Genomic DNA, 17,255 nt, shown 5'->3' with positions numbered 1-17,255 from the left:
TGTGTGTAGATTGCTGAGGAAAATGTTTTTATTTAATCCATTTTAGAATAAGGCTGTAACGTAACAAAATGTGTAAAAAGTCAAGGGGTCTGAATACTTTCCGAAAGGCACTGTATGTTCTTGTTTGTATAGGGTATTTTACAAGTGTTAAGATGTGTATTCTGTCAATTATTTTACACGATGGTTATTCCCTATTGGAATTGGGCCTTTAGGTATCTTCTCGGAGGCCAGATGTCACCATAAAACAGGTCTTAGTGGAATCTGGGCCCCTGAACCATAAAATTGTCCATGGGTGTACTTAAGCGGTTTTAAGATGTTTCAAATGTATAGTCTATTCAACCCCAAGGTCTCCGCCTTGATGTAATGGCATGGAAGGGTGAAACAGTGAACCGATATGGCAAGAGTATGTAGGTCAGCCCGCCTCTGGAGGGTGAGAAATATGCTGTGAGCCTCTAAGAGGAACATGTCTGTCTTCCCATATGCATATGTCTGTCTGTCTCTCTCTTAAATATAGAAGTTGTCCACCTTATATTTTGCATCTAGCATTTCTCCACACCTTGACCAGGTTTTTGATTCCTAACATTTCCCTCAGTCAAGTATTGAATATCAAGCACAGATTCAACTACAAAGTCTAGGGAGCTTTTTGAAAGCCAATGATGGTAGATCGGTAACAATAACAAATCAGACATTGAATATCTCTTTTAGCAAGGTGAAGTTAATAATTATGCTGTGGATGATGTATTAAACCACCTAGACACAGACAGTTGTTCTTCTGAACTGAGCTGCAGGACAAGAAGGAAACTGCTTAGGGGTGTCACCATGAGGCCATTGGTGATTTTAAAACAGAGATCAATGTCTGTGATGGGAGAAAACTGAGGATGGATCAACAACATTGTAGTGACTCCACAATAATGACCTAAATCAAAGTGAAAATAAAAATATACAAAATATACATAAAATAACACTACAAAAAAACACAGTAAAGGAATACACTTTTTGGCCTAAATGCAAAGCCTTAGGTTTGGGGCAAGTCCAACACAACCATCACTGAGTAACTGCTTCCTTATTTTCAAGCATGGTTGTGGCTGCATCATGGTATGGATATGCTTGACATATACAAAAACAGTGGAGTTTTTCCAGGATGAAAATAAACGAGATGGAGCTAAGCACGGGCAAAACCTTAGAGGAAAACCAGCTTCAGTCTTCTTTTCACCAGGTACTGGGAGAAGAATTCAGTAGGACAATAACCTACAACACAAGGCCAAATCTACACTGGAGTTGCTTATCAAGAAGACAATGAATGTTCCCGGGTGGCCGAGTTACGGTTTTGACTTAAACCTGCTGGAAAATCTATGGCAAGACTTGAAAATTGCTGTCTAACCATGATCCCCAATACCTTGAAAGAGCTTAAAGAATAATGGGCAAATATTGCACAATCAAGTTGTGCGAAGATTTGAGAGACTTTCCCAGTAAGACTCACAGCTGTAATCGCTTACAATGTGTTTCAAACATGCATTGACTCAGGGGGATGAATACTTATCTAATTAAGGTAGATTTTTTCTTTTATTTCACCTTTATTTAACCAGGTAGGCAGGTTGAGAACAAGTTCTCATTTACAATTGCGACCTGGCCAAGATAAAGCAAGCAGTTTGACACATACACAGAGTTACACATGGAGTAAAACAAACAGTCAATAATATAGTAGAAAAATAAGTCTTAGTGTTATGTGTTTTAGTTTTCGTTAATCTAAAAAAGATGTTAAAAATGTTCTTCCACTTTCACATGAGTATTTTGTGTAGATAGTTGACAAAAACATGACAGTTAACTCAATTTTAATCCCACTTTGTAACACAATAAAATGTGAAGAAATCCAAGGTGGTAAATACTTATGATAGACACTTGTGACGATCGTTGTAGAAAGTAGACCAAGGTGCAGCGTGTTGAGTGCTCATGATAAATATTTATTATTAACTCAGAAGACTAAAGCTAAATAACAAACAAACGGAAAATGAACGTCACGTTCTGCAGGCTTTACAGAGCTGTGCAAAAACAAGATCCCACAACACCAGGTGGAAGAAAAAAAAACTACTTAAGTATGATCTCCAATTAGAGACAACGAGGACCAGCTGCCTCTAATTGGAGATCATCCCAAACAAAACCAACATAGAAATACCAAAACTAGAACATGAACATAGAAATACAAAACATAGAAAATCACCCCCGGTCATGCCATGACCTACTCTACCATAGAAAATAACATCTTACTATGGTCAGGACGTGACAACACGAGATAAATTAAATACTTTTTCAACACGTTTGATTTTCTTAGGATTATTATAAAGTTTAATAACGGAGAAAATGTGTTTGTATTTTGATACAAAATACTTTTTGGTGTACTCTTTCTTGTGGAACAGGACCTGAAAAGGCATGATCGTCATGATTTCAACCTTTCTGAATAAAAGTCGATGCAAAACAGTAAACATCATTGTTGAAAAGAGAACTTTCAGTAACATGCGACAAAACAAAAATTCCAATTTGGATACTGTGGCTCCAGACCTGTTTGACCTCAGCGAGGGATTGACGCTGTTAAAAAGTAATGCTATGTTTAAAGTTTTGGGCTATTTCTATCTCACTTATTGATTAGACCAATTAGACTATGAGCTCTCCAATTTCAAAATGTCCCAATTCAAAACAGTTTCTGCAAGCTGATTATAGTGTTTTACATTTCAATGGGCTTAATCTCATTCCTTTTGCGGCTTCACAGGAACAGTTGGAGACGGGAAAACTCTGTTTGCCATCACCCAGAGTGGAAGGTTTGACAGGATCTACAAGGAGAGGATGAAATGTTTCCCTCTGGAGTTCCTTTGGGATGTATGAACTGTGAATTGTAACAGGCATACTGTTGATAAGTGTTAAAATCATTTTGATCGTCATACTGTCATAAGACTTGCTATATACAGAATGTCCTGATACAGCTTGTCCATGAGTGAAGAAAGTGCTTGAACCCAAAAGTCATTTTTGGGCAACCATTTAGTTAAGCAACAGAAATAACTTTGTGTGAATGTATTATTAGTGTCCTATCCAAAGCTCCTAGAGTGAAACAAATTGATTAGCTACAGCACTGAGCAAATCTTTTATTTCTGTACTAATTAGAGACGTGCTGTGTATTTTTAATGTAGGCTATTATATGAGACATACTAATAAAGTGTCATAAACCCATTATGTATCTTAGCAAACACCAGAGACATAATAATAATAATCACATATTATGTTTCCATTACTCATTATATTTGTTATGGTCATTAGTCATCCTTTGAAAAAACTGATTTGACATCACTAAACCAATCACGTGCCAGATTGGACTGGTTATGAAATAAGAAAACCCCAAACATTACCAACAACAGTGGACCCCTTGTTTAGGAGTGTGCTTTTGTAACCCTTCTATTTCCAAATGTATTAATAAGCCGATGCTGGAACATAATCGTGTAATAAAGAGCTTTTCTCTGACAAAACCCCTTCTTTCTTGCAACATTGTGCACTACACCAGATAGGAAAGTGGTGCTTGTTTGGTGGTACAGTTTGTGTCAATGCCAGACTCAGTGTTTGCTATTATTTCTGTTAGTGTTTGCTAGTATTTCTATTATAGAGATAGTATCAATCTAGTATCAATCTATCTTAGTTTATCATGATTGCAAAAGTGAGAATAGTTTACCATATCACAGCTTTCAGCTGGTATGCCTTTATCATTAAGTCCCTGGCTGCTAAGGATGGAGAGAAGTTACCACCTGGGATCTTTGAGTATGGTGGACCCTGGAAGTACCTTACTTTCCTCAACCTGGTGAGATTATTTGGCATTTTAATTAAAATTGGGGGTTGGATTCTAATGGATTAAAAGGTACTACAAACTCAAATTACAAAAGTAATAGCAAAATGTTATTGTGAATTGAATTGATTTAGGATAGTTGGACGAAATTGGTTATACTGCATGGGTTGTGGTTTGATTTGAACAATAAAACTTAACACAGAGTTGAATATATCCGGTATAGAGGTTCAACCATGTCAACCTAGTCAGGAAAATCTCCAAGGTCACATGAGGCTACCTGATTTTTGCTGTATGATTTATTGTATGTTTATATTAATGATAAATTATAACAACATGGGAATAACAATAATTTGCTATGTATGCAATATTTAAGTTATTGCAGATGGTGTTCTTTGGGATGGCCGTGGTGAATGATCTTCAGACTGGGAAAAACACAGTCAAGGGTCTTAACAAGTGGAAAGACCTCATCTTCTCTGTCCTTGCCTTCCCTGTAGGCATGGTGAGAAGGAGTGATTGAAATATTGTGATTTGATATACCACCAACATGAAATCTCCCACATCAAAGGGAGATAGTATATCTCATCTTAATACATTTACTGCAATTTTTATTTCTTTACTTTTGTCTCTAAAATTTCTCAGTTTGTGGTGCTGCTTTTCTGGGTGATCTTTTCCTATGACAGGCAGCTTGTCTACCCAGAATCTTTAGATGCCTTCTTTCCTCTCTGGATGAATCACGCTATGGTCAGTACATACAAATTACAGACAAATGATTGTGAATGTATAAGTTGGCTGGAAAGTGAATATAATAATGATCATGTATGAAAATATTATTTGTAGCACACCGTTGTTATGCCTATCTTACTTGGAGAGATCCTGCTTCAACATCATGTGTACCCAAAGACTAAAAACGGCTTAGCTGCCTTAGGAGTTGTGGGCTTGGCTTACATGGGCTGGTATGTAAGGTTGTTTATTAATAAGATACAAATGTATGTATTGCTGACCATGTGTTTGTAGCACTAATCCACATTAATTTGAAAATTGCATTCTAATTCTGATTCAAAATGTATGCTGCTGACCCACTACACGTGTATTGACAATAAGAGTCAGACAATGTACTTACTGTATGTTGTTTCACTGCACCTTCATTATCCATTTCTCTTGTTCTGTAGGGTGATATTTATCTACTTGGCGGTAGGTCTTTGGGTGTATCCTCTCCTCGGGCTCCTTAACACCTCTGGTGTGTTGGGGTTATTCCTCTTAAACATGACAGTGGTGACAATAATGTATCTGCTAGGACGGACCCTAAACTACTGTGTCTGGGGTGAGTGACCTCAGCAGGCTAGAACCATGAAGTCAGAAGCAGAAATACCATGCTAAAGTTATAATAACCTCTCCCTTTCTCTCTCTCTCTCTCTCTCTCTCTCTTTGTTATTATTTTAGGAAAAGGCAAGACGGTGACAAAAAATAAATGAAACTCTGCCCATTTTCCTCTTTGAATCCATTGGGACCTGATACATTGCTGTCACTCAGATTTCGCCAACATGCCTCAAGAAATACTGTATGTGTATGAATAGAAATTGCACACAGGGTCTTATGTCATATATACTGTCCTCTGACAACATAGTTTCTAACAGACATACTGTTGTTTTTCTTTTTTCAATAAATGTTATCAGCATCACAATTACAAAATATAACTCACAGTTGAAAAATCCCAGGTAGGCCTACATCAGGTTGATTGGTTTAGTCCTTTTCTACCAGGAAGTTATCACAACATTCTCAAAACAATCGTTCTCTACTTACCAAAATTCTCTGACTACAACTTGACCAGATGAGAATATGAGAGTATACAAGGGGTGATAAAATATCCCACCAATTGTTCTATCTTTTTCTCTTGAGATTGGAGTATCGTTGTGTTTTCATAACGTGTGGAAAGCATGAACAGTATGTGAGCTATTATAGTCTCAAAACCATGGTTGTGTGTACTTTTACCACAACAGGAAATTGGATATTTGCTTTTATGACCAAACATGTAATTACAAGGCACAAAAAAAGCATGTCATAAATATGATGTAAGTCATGTTCCTTTTGTAGATATAATTTCATTATTCAATAATTAACAAATCAAATAAAAGGGCAGCACATCACATGACAAATGTGGGCCAATGAGTGCATCCTCCTTCATTCTCACATTGTCCGTTAATGTTTTTTGATATTGGTGGATAGCTTGATCTTGCGTAGAAATCAATATTTTCCAGGGTACCAAATGTAAATTTCTTTGTAACTGATTTGTACATTTCCTGGTACTCCCTAAGTGTGCTGATTCTTCAGGAAGTGCCGCCACGCAGGTCCCTGTAGTCCTTGGTGTTGAAGATAGTTTGGGTCTGCCTCTACCAATCCAACTGACAGGACTTTGGCCAATAAGTGACAGTCTTGCTCATTTATAACTGCAGAAGAAATTAAAGTCATTTGATGATCCAGTATTAAGGAATACAGTATGAACCGGTTTTGGTATCTAAAGTGTATTATCAGAATATACTGTACATAGCCTGCATCACCTCTTCTTGCTGTTTCCTTGTGTTCAGGATTTTGAGGATTTCCATCTTTGCCATGTCTCTCTTTATTTCAAAGCATTTCTCTGTAAATAAAAAAAGGTTACATGGTCTTGTAGAAGGAAGACTAGTGAACTGTGATTAGGACAACAATAATTCTTTTTTACAAAGGTCTAAATAACATGCTCTCGTGCTATGGGCCATACATGTTATTTATCAAAATATGAATCTCTGTTGTCAAGAGTGGGAGCCATTTCCAAACATTTGAGCAAGCTAAAAGAATACATTCAAGTGTTGTATAATCTGATCATTTAAAAAAGCACACCAGGGCCCTTTTAGTCAGTGTTAACCCAAGTATAAAAGTAAATGGCAATGCACAATACATGATTTACATATGTTTCAATTGAGCCCCCAATGACTAAAGGATAAAATGTGAAGATAAAAATTTTAAGGCCTACATAACATTTGGAGGACACTGTAAAAATGAATCCGATAAGGTTGATAATGAAATTCTTAGGAAACATTTGATGTGTATACCCTGAGGGAAGCATTTTATTTTTGAAAAGTTCCAAAACACAAGTAGGGAAAATCATACTTAGAGGATTTATCATTTTTGCTGGGCATTAAAGGGGAAGTTCATCCATTTTCCCGTGGCATTATTTTCACTCTTTCTGTGCTTGTAGTTGATCCCACAAACAATGTTTTTATATTTTGTTTCGTTACAGAAAAAATGGACACATTTTGCTGAGATATCACTTGCCATTGACTGCAATGCATTATGAAATTGTGTCTAAATCAAATCAAATTAAATGTTATTTGTCACATGCTTCGTAGACAACAGGTGTAGACTAAAGGCCAGTTTCAACTTGGTCTAACGACATGTCTGTAGACAATTAGAATGCGACAAGTGTCGCTGGTCAAACTAAGGTCGATGTCCACACCCCCGTGGAAATCTAATTAGCATAATAAAACAATCCCCATAAAAATCTGTCAGTTTAAGATCGATATATCTGTTTTTTTCAATCCACCGCATCCGCCTATGTAACACTTTCGCATCTACGGTGAAAGGTGACAGAGCTGGAGCGGTGTTTGTCAGACCATGAGAACGGTTTGGCCTACAAACTGACCCCTCTGTGGAAAGATGAGACTCATGAACATGATGGTGTTCTCTGTTTTGCTCTACGACCCCCACAAGCGTCTGAAGTTGGTACAGCTGATCTGTCAACTTCTGTCGGTAGCGTCCGAACAGCAACACACTAATATGACCCCTCTGTGTAAAGGTGGGACTGTTTTGCTCTAGGACACCCACAGGCCTCACAAGACTCGTCTGAAGGTCCCCCAGTACCAGTCGAAAACATATATGGACGTACAGTGCATTCAGAAAGTATTCAGACCCCTTCCCTTTTTCCACGTTTTGTTACGTTACAGCCTTATTCTAAAATAGATTACAATTATAGTTTTTTTCAATGTCTTGAAAATAAAAAACAGATACCTTATGTATAAGTATTCAGACTCTTTGCTATGAGAATCCATTGATCCTCCTTGAGATGTTTCTACAACTTGATTGGAGTCCACCTGTGGTAAATTCAATTGATTAGACATGATTTGGAAAGGCACACAACTGTCTATGTAAGGTCCCACAGTTCACAGTGCATGTCAGAGCAAAAAGCAAGCCATGAGGTCGAAGGAATTGTCCGTAGAGCTCCGAGACAGGATTGTGTCAAGGCACAGATCTGGGGAAGGGTACAAAAAAATGTCTGCAGCATTGAAGGTCCCCAAGAACACAGTGGCCTCCATCATTCTTAAATGGAAGATGTTTGGAACCACTAAGACTCTTCCTAGAACTGGCCGTCTGGCCAAACTGAGAAATTGGGGGGGAAGGGACTTGGTCAGGGAGGTGACCAAGAATCCGATGGTCACTCTGACAGACCTCCAGAGTTCTTCTGTGGAGATGGAATAACCTTCCAGAAGGACAACCATCTCTGCAGCACTCCACCAATCAGGCCTTTATGGTAGAGTGGCCAGACGGAAGCCACTTTTCAGTAAAAGACATGACAGCCTGCTTGGAGTTTGCCAAAAGGCACCTAAAGGACTCTCAGGCGATGAGAAACCAGATTCTCTGGTCTGATGAAACCAAGATTGAACTCTTTGGCCTGAATGCTAAGCGTCACATCTGGAAGAAACCTGGAGGGACGGAACCTACACTGTTACACTGGCACCATCCCTATGGTGAAGCAGGGGGGTGGCAGCATCGTGCTGTGGGGATGTTTTTCAGTGGCAGGGACTGGGAGACTAGTCAGGATCGAGGGAAAGATGAATGGAGCAAAGTACTGTACAGAGACACTTTATGAAAACCTGCTTCATAGTGCTGAGGACTTCAGGCTGGGGCGAAGGTTCACCTTCCAACAGGACAACGACCCTAAGCACACAGCCAAGACATCGGAGGAGTGGCTTCAGGACAAGTCTCTGAATGTCCTTGAGTGGCCCAGCCAGAGCCCAGACTTGAACCTGATCAAACATCTCTGGAGAGACCTGAAAATAGCTGTGCAGCGACGCTGCAGAGCTTGAGAGGATCTGCAGAGAAGAATGGGAGAAACTCCCCAAATACAGTTGTGCCAAGCTTGTAGCGTCATACCCAAGAAGACTTGAGGCTGTAATCGCTGCAAAACGTGCTTCAACACAGTAATGAGTAAAGGGTACGAATAATTATGTAAATGTGGTATTTGCAACAAAACAAACAAAAAAAATGTTATTTCTTTGTCATGATGGTGTATTGTGTGTAGATTGATGAGGGGGGAGGAAACTGCTTAATCCATTTTAGAATAAGGCTGTAACTGTAGAAAAAGTCAAGGCTCTTGACAAAAAAATTGTTGCCAGCAGCACAGTTACAGTCACCAACGCTCTGGATAACATGAAAACAGCCTAACCAGCTCTGCTAGGGCGAGTAAAATGGTCAGTGAGGTGTTCTATCATTTGTATCTGGAAGTATCTAGTCAACTAGCCAACGATAGCCAGTTAGCTTGGGTTCTTGACTGCCATCGTGTGGTCAGAACGCTCGGATCAACCCGACTCCTCGGCCAGAGCGTCCAGTGTGCGCTCTGAACGCTTCCGAGCGAAACGCTCTGAATTTATGAACGCCCACAAAGTCTCTGCGACTGTCGCGACGTATGTTGTCGTGGTTACTGCCTCAGCTACCAGACCAAATCCTTCTGTGACAATAAGTTGCAAGAGTTCTAAAATTCTCGGATAGAATGAACTACTTTTATTTTGTCACACTGTAGCAGTAAGCTATTTTCTGTAAGCTAAATGAGCTAAAGTTAAGACGCTGTCAGCTATACTCTGGTCATTATTTGAACTGGCTAGCCAGATAGCTAGCTAACTAGCTAGCAACGAACCAAAACATTGTTTAGAAAATAGCTTTCAGTTGCCTGGCTTGCTAGGTTTCCATTTACTGAATTTATTTTTAAACGGGTGGCTTTATTAGTGTTAAAATAGAGAAAGTATGCTATTTGCAGCACCGGGCTGCTGATATTATGCAGAGGCTGTCGTTTTGTGTTTCTACTTTTTCATAACGACAACGACAAGTTTGATGTCTACAGACATGTCGTTAGGCGGAGTGTAAAACCAGCCTTAACAGTGAAATTGCTAACAAGCATTTCCAAAAACGCTCCAAAACACTTCAAACTAACTCATATTACATCAGAATCCCATTCTGAATGATGTCTCTGCACTGAATTGTTTTCAAGATTTTCCACGGTCCCATAAATCCATATTTGTATCTTTCGTTGTAAACAGCATCATTAAAACAAGGATTTATGGCACAGTAAAACAATAAATTGAGTGCAGATACATCATTCAGAATGGGATACTGATGGAATATGAGTTGGTGTGGATCTTTTTAGAGTGATTTCTAATACGCTTTGGACATATTTGCATATTGCATTATAGGCAATGGCAAGTGATGACTCAGCAAAATGTGACAACCAATTATCTCTGTAACGAAACAAAATATCCAAAAACGGTTTGGGGGTTCAACTACAAGCACAGAAGAAAGAGTAAAAATAAATAATTATATTTTTGAATGATATGCACCCATTAATTCTTGAAAAATCGAACTTATAAATGCCTCATGAGCTTAGTTCAACTGTCATACCCCATCAGAACCCAAAATATATGCTTGTTTTAACTCCAACGTTTGTAAAGAAAGTGAAAGTTAACAAACACTATACAACCTCAAAACATTGTTAAAACTATGACTTTGATATCATGGATGTTCAGTCCTTGCATCCATAGCTCTGTCTATGGCCTCTATTTTAACAAACCTAAATGCAATGGTAAATATAAGCGCAGGCGGTAGTGCAATAGGTTCATGGGTGTCTCAGAAATATTTTAGCTATTTTCACCATAACAATTATCTGCACACTTGCTGGCATTGGCGCGAAAAGGCTGGGTTTTGATGAATAAGCAAGTTGTGGGTGTGTCGAGGCTTGGCCCCTCACTAGCCAATAAGAACGTGCTCCATGATGAAATATGTGTTTGCTTCATGTTGCGTTTTTACCGTCTTTTATGTATTGCAATGGAATCAATTCCAATGTTAGTCCATTATAGTTTTTTTAAATAGCTTACAGAAACTAAATAACAAAATGTAGACCTATCTTTGCTAAATATGTTAACTTGAACCCATTTGCAGTCCACATTGTTCTAAATAATTGCATGGCTTCAATAGCATTCACACTGACATAGGAGCTAGGCCTACTGTAAATTGTATTATGGCTGAGCATGGACATGCCAAACATTGTCAATAAGCAAGATTCAATTCATTATTGATAAGACCTAGGTTTAGCTAGCCATATAAAAATCGGTGGTGGTAGTTTGAGTCTCTTTTTTTAAGTGGAATGCAGATGATTGGTAAAGATGACATGAACATTGACATCCATACCAACATTTTACTCCACTTTTTACCCTGACATAGTGTGAAATACATATATCAACAATAGCTTAAATGTAGGCTAATATTTATGAGTGGCAATGAGAAGATTCTGGATCTACAGTGCTTCAGAAAGTATTCATACCCCTTGATTGACTTATTCCACATTTTATTATGTTACACCCTGAATTCAAAATTGATTAAAAAAAAAAATGTCACTCATCTACAAACAATACCCCATAACGATAAAGTGAAAACATGTTTTTTACATTTTTTTATTTGTGCACATTTATTGAAAATGAAAGACAGAAATCTAATTTACAAAAGTATTTAGATCCCAGTGTGTCACGTCCTGACCAGTAAAGGGGTCTTTTGTCATTATAGTTGGTCAGGGCGTGGCAGGGGGTGTTTGTTTTGTGTGTTTTGGGGTTTTTGGTCTAGGGGATTTTGGTTCAAGTTTTCATTTTCTATGTTCCGTTTTCCAGGTTTGGCCGAGTGTGGTTTCCAATCAGAGGTAGGTGTCTTTCATTGTCTCTGATTGGAAGCCATACTTAGGCAGCCTGTTTTCCTTTGGGGTTTGTGGGTGGTTGTTTTTCGTATAGTCCTTGTATTCTTACGGAACTGTTGTTTGGCGTTGGTTTATTTTGTTTAAGTGTTCACTCGTAATAAAAAAGATGAGCACGATACCCGCTGCGCCTTGGTCTGTCCTTTACGACGCCCCTGACACAGAGTCAATACTTTGTAGAAGCACCTTTGGCAGCGATTACAGCTTTGAGTCGTCTTGGGTATGTCAGCATCAGCTTTGCACATCTGGATTTGGGGTTTTTCTCTCATTCTTCCTTGCAGATTTTCTCAAACTCTGTTAAATTAGATGGGGATCGGAGGTGAACAGCAGTCTTCAAGTCTTTCCACAGATTTGGGCTTTGGCTGGGCTACCTAAGGACTTTCACATTCTTGTTCTGAAGCCATTCCAGCATTTCTTTGGCTGTATGCTTGGGGTTTGTTCTGTTGGAATGTAGTGTTAGTACTTCAGTCTCCCATGGATTCTCAGCGGTAGCTGTAAGCGGCGGTCGTGTCAGTGGTGGTTTTGTCGCAAAACTAAGACCGTTGCGGAAACAAAGACTGTTCTGCCGAGTTGTTCTGTGGAGTTATTTGAGGAAGGAAAGAGAGGAATGCTCCACAACACTCACTTACGTATCTTACCTAGTTATTTTCAGATGATCAAATTGTTTCTCTTTTTGTAGCTTTGGCAAATATGTGTTTGTTTTCTATACCTGTTTGCTCCTCTCCCTGTAGGCTTTTCAAACGCTCCCCACCCCTTGGCTGCAACACTTCTAATTTAGTGTACACTTCGTGCACAACCCATTCCGGATCTCTGGCAGCGTTTGGAACTGCCGATCTGTGGTCAAGAACGCCAAGTTCATCTCAGCCTATGCTGCCCTTCAGTCCCTTGACTTTTTGGCCCTGACAGTGTTCTCTGGGGTGATCCCCCAGAAAACACTGCTACTCCAGCTGCTATTTCTTCATCTGACTTCATTTTCTCTCATTGTCCAAAAGCATCTGGTTGTCGCAGTGGTGGCACAGGTCTACTAATTTCTCCTAAGTGGAGATTTTCTTTTTCCCCCCTCCATCACCTGTCCATCTCCGCATTTCAAAGCCATGCTGTCACTTGTCCACTCAAGCTTAACATTATTGTCAACTATCGCCCGCCAGGTACCCATGGAGTGTTCCTCAATGAGCTTGACACCTTGATGAGCTCATTTCCTGCCAATGGCTCCCCGCTCTTCGTACTTGGCAATTTCAACCTCCCGACATCTGCCTTCGATTCGTTTCTTTTGAATTCTCTCTTTCCCCTCCTTGCCTCTTTTGACCTCACCCTTTCCCGATCCCCTCCAACTCACAAAGCAGGCAATACACTTAAGCTCATCTTTACTACAGGCTGCTCACCTACTAATCTCACTGCAAGCCCCCTCCAGGTCTCTGATCACCACTTTGTTTCTTTTTCTGTCTCCCTTTCCTCCAACGCTAACCACTAAGCCCCTACCCAGATGGTAATGCACCGTCGCAATCTTCTCTCTTTCTCCCACTACTCTCTCCTCTTCTATCTTATCATCTCTCCTTTCTGCTAAATGATTCTCCCTCCTGTCTCCTGATTCTGCCTCTTCGACCTTACTCTCCTCCCTTTCCGAATTCCTGTGACTCGCACTGTCCCCTTTCCTCCCGGCCGGCTCGGCCCTCCCCTCCTGCTCTGTATCTGAGTCACTCATTGCGAGCTTACAAAACAGGGCTGCGGGCAGCTGAGCGAAAATTGAGGAAAACTAAACTTCTGGAGGACCTACCATCCTTTTACTCCCTCCTCTCTACCTTCCCTTCCTCTGTATCTGCTGCTATAACCACTTTCTACAAGAGGTGGGACCAAGTCATTGTTTTACAAGTCACAAGTAAGTCTCAAGTCTTAGCACTCAAGTCCCAAGTCAAGTCCCAAGTCAAGACCAACAAGTCTCAAGTCAAGTCTCAAGTCCTAAACTTTGAGTTTCGAGTCCTAAACAAGTCATAATGTGCTCTTCGCCAAATGTAATATCATTTCATATTATTAACAAGAGTAATAGTTAGTATATTACATTTACACAAATCATGAATGCTTTTAAAAATATATTTATTACTTTCCAAATAAACTTCATAGTTCCATGGAAATACATGGGTAGCCATAAGAAAGACCACTGTGTGTGTGGTTACAGTAGGCTAACATATGTCAATGGCTTTAGGAACAGCAGTAACATCAGGCAGGATTTAGGCTACGAACTGCCTAGCCAGTTGTAGCTCAATCTTGAGTGCAATGATCACGTTCCCGCACTGACTGACTGTGTGGAGGCTCATTGATTTTACTTTACGTTAGCCAACATGCTACACTAGCAAAGCTATGAATGATATATGATATAGCTGTCGGCTATATTAGCCACGACTTACCGTTCTTTGTGCAGCTTCAAATGTCGAACAAAGTTGGAAGTTGTTGCGCCTCCGTCTGTAATTTTCTTCCCGCATGTTTTGAAGTTGCAATACATTTTTTGTTGATACAGCGTAGTCTTTGTGTCTGAAAATAATAATTTTGGGTATCATCTTTCTAAGGGCTCCATCTGAATTCACCCTTCCTGTCACGGCTGTCAAAAGGAGAGGACCAAGGTGCAGCGTGTGTGTCATTCCACATTTTATTTACTCTGTGAAACTATGCAATACATCAAATAACTGAATAGACAAAACAACAAATCGTGACGCAGAGGAGAAACAAACACTACTCAAAAATAATCACCTACAAAACCTAGGAAGAAAAACCCCTACTTAAGTATGATCTCCAATTAGAGACAACGAGGACCAGCTGCCTCTAATTGGAGATCATCCCAAACAAACCAACATAGAAATACTAGAACCTAAGAACATAGAAATAGAACACATAGAATAAACCCGCCTGTCACGCCCTGACCTACTCTACCATAGAAAATAACAGCTTACCATGGTCAGGACGTGACACTTCCGACGTTCCTCTGCACTGCCACGCGCAACTTTTCTCAGCTGGCACAATTTGATTGGCTGCTGTCCGATTCAAACTGTATCCGTTAAATGAAGGTATATGCGCTGCACACTTTTTTTTAATAGCATCATTTTTAATATTTGGGCTTGGGGAGGGTATCAAACCAGTTCGAGTCAAAAGGCTCAAGTCCAAGTTAAGTCATGAGTCATTGGTGTTAAAGTCAAAGTCGAGTTGCAAGTCATCATATTTGTGACTCAAGTCCACACCTCTGCTTTCTACCACTTAAAATTTCACTCAGCCTATTGAGTCCACTGGTCTAACTCACAAAGAACTACCCTACGCCTTGACCTCCTGCAACTAGTGAGGTCTGGCCGCCTGCCCGCTCAACCCCATCACATCCTCCCTTCTCCAGACCATCTCTGGAGAACTTATCCCATTCCTCACTTCCCTCATTAACTCATCCCTGACCACTGGCTTCATCTCCTCTGACTTCAAAATGGCCCGAGTCGCTCCTCTCCTCAAGAAACCAACACTCGACTCATCTGACGTCAAACTATAGACCTGTATCCCTTCTTTCTTTTCTTTCCAAAACACTTCAGCATGCTGTCTATGATCAACTTTCTCGTTATCTCTCTCAGAACAATCTTCTTGACCCTAACCATCAGGCTTCAAGATGGGTCACTCATCCGAGACTGCTGTTCTCTGTGTCATGTAGGCTCTCCGCACTACCAAAGCTGACTTTCTCTCTTCTGTTCTGACCCTCCTAGATCTCTCCGCTGCCTTCGAGACTGTGAACCACCAGATCCTCCTCCCTCTCAGGGCTGGGTGTTTTAGGCTCTGCACACTCTTACATTGCATCCTACATTTCATCCTACTTGGCAGACAGCTCCTAGTTCTAGGCCCTCTTCTCTCTATACACCAAGTCCCTCGGCTCCATCATATCCTCACATGGTCTCTCCTATCATTGCTATGTGGATGGCACTCAACTACTTTTCTCCTTCCCCCCTTCTGACACCCAAATGGCGACACACATCTCTGCATGCCTGGCAGATATCTCAACTTGGATGTCGGCCCACCACCTCAAGCTCAACCTCGCCAATACGGAGCAGCAGTTCCTCCCGGGGGAAGGCCTACCCGCTCGGTTGACAACTCCACAGTACCGCCCTCCCAGAGTGCAAAGAATCTTTGTGTGATCCTTTGTGTGACCCTGTCGTTCTCTGCAAACATCAAAGCAGTGACTCACTCCTGCAGGTTCATGCTCTACAACATCCGTACAGGAAGTGGCGCAGGTCCTATTCCAGACACTTGTCCTTTCCCATCTGGACTACTGCAACTCGCTGTTGGCTGGGCTCCCCGCTTGTGCCATCAAACCCTTGCAACTTATCCAGAACACTACAGCTCACTATGCTTACACCCCAACCCGAGCACTCCGTTCTGCCACCTCAGGTCTCTTGGCCCTCCCACCCCTACAGGAGGGCAGCTCCCACTCAGTCCAGTCCAAGCTCTTCTCTGTCCTGGCACCCCAATGGTGGAGCCAGCTTCCCCTTGAAGCTATGACAGCAAAGTCCCCGCCCATCTTCTGAAAACATCTGAAACCCTTCCTCTTTCTTATTTTACCTTTATTTAAGTAGGCAAGTCAGTTAAGAACAAATTCTTATTTTCAATGACAGCCTAGGAACAGTGGGTTAACTGCCTTGTTCAGGGGCAGAATGACAGATTTATACCTTGTCAGCTCAGGGATTTGAACTTGCAAGCTTTCGGTTACTAGCCCAACACTTTAACCACTGCCACCCGAACCAGTATTTTATATAATCCTCCTCCTCACCTCGAGGAAAACCTCAACCAGCACTTGCACTTGACCACCCTCTACTGATAGCTACTTTATTTAGGAAAAATGTACTTTCTATGCCTGTGATATGTGGTTGTCATCTTAAGATGAATGCACTAACTGTAAATTGAGCGACTGCTAAATGACTGAAATGTAAATGTAAATCTTCTCCCTAGTCTAAGGTTGTTTGCAGAGGGTGAATGGGCAAGACAAATGATTTAAGCGCCTTTGAATGGGGTTATGGTAGCAGGTGCCAGGCACACCGGTTTGAGTGTGTCAAGAATTGCAACGCTGCTCAACAGTTTCCAATGTGTATCAAGAATGGTCCACCACCCAAAGGACATTCAGACAACTTGACACAACTGTGGGAAGCATTGGAGACAGCTTTCGACACCTTGTGAAGTCCATGCACAACTATTTGCAGCTGTTCTGAGGCCAAAATGGGGTGCAACTCAATATTAGGAACGTGTTCCTAATGTTTTGTACACTCAGTGTACCTGCTCGGTGTAAAGGAAAGAAAATATGTGCCAAGTGTGGAGGGGAACATGATTACAGCGACTGTGGGAACAATGTGAAGGCTAAGTGTTGTAATTGTGGGGGGG

The 17,255-nt window shown here is 40.7% G+C and overlaps 2 protein-coding genes across 3 annotated transcripts in view; both read left to right on the top strand.

The window, feature by feature from the left end:
* fam83ha (family with sequence similarity 83 member Ha) overlaps nt 1-3,512 on the top strand; it is a 67,752-nt gene extending 64,240 nt beyond the window's left edge. For both annotated transcript variants that reach the window (XM_029753258.1, XM_029753259.1), the window contains one exon: nt 2,765-3,512. In XM_029753258.1, the coding sequence (XP_029609118.1) occupies nt 2,765-2,819 (55 nt within the window). In that variant the 3' untranslated portion in view covers nt 2,820-3,512. The remainder of the gene's footprint in view (nt 1-2,764) is intronic.
* Nucleotides 3,513-3,539: 27 nt separating this feature from the next.
* LOC115194021 (androgen-dependent TFPI-regulating protein) lies at nt 3,540-6,497 on the top strand. Its single transcript, XM_029753260.1, has 6 exons — nt 3,540-3,838; nt 4,197-4,322; nt 4,463-4,564; nt 4,661-4,776; nt 4,993-5,144; nt 5,264-6,497. Exons 1-6 carry the CDS (start codon nt 3,686-3,688, stop codon nt 5,293-5,295), a joined length of 681 nt encoding a protein of 226 aa, XP_029609120.1. The 5' UTR covers nt 3,540-3,685; the 3' UTR covers nt 5,296-6,497.
* Nucleotides 6,498-17,255: the final 10,758 nt, after the last annotated feature.

Source organism: Salmo trutta, chromosome 5, assembly GCF_901001165.1.
Source record: "Salmo trutta chromosome 5, fSalTru1.1, whole genome shotgun sequence".
Taxonomy (NCBI): domain Eukaryota; kingdom Metazoa; phylum Chordata; class Actinopteri; order Salmoniformes; family Salmonidae; genus Salmo; species Salmo trutta.
Note: the sequence above shows the minus strand (reverse complement) of the source record. Positions and strands in the feature narration are given on the sequence as shown.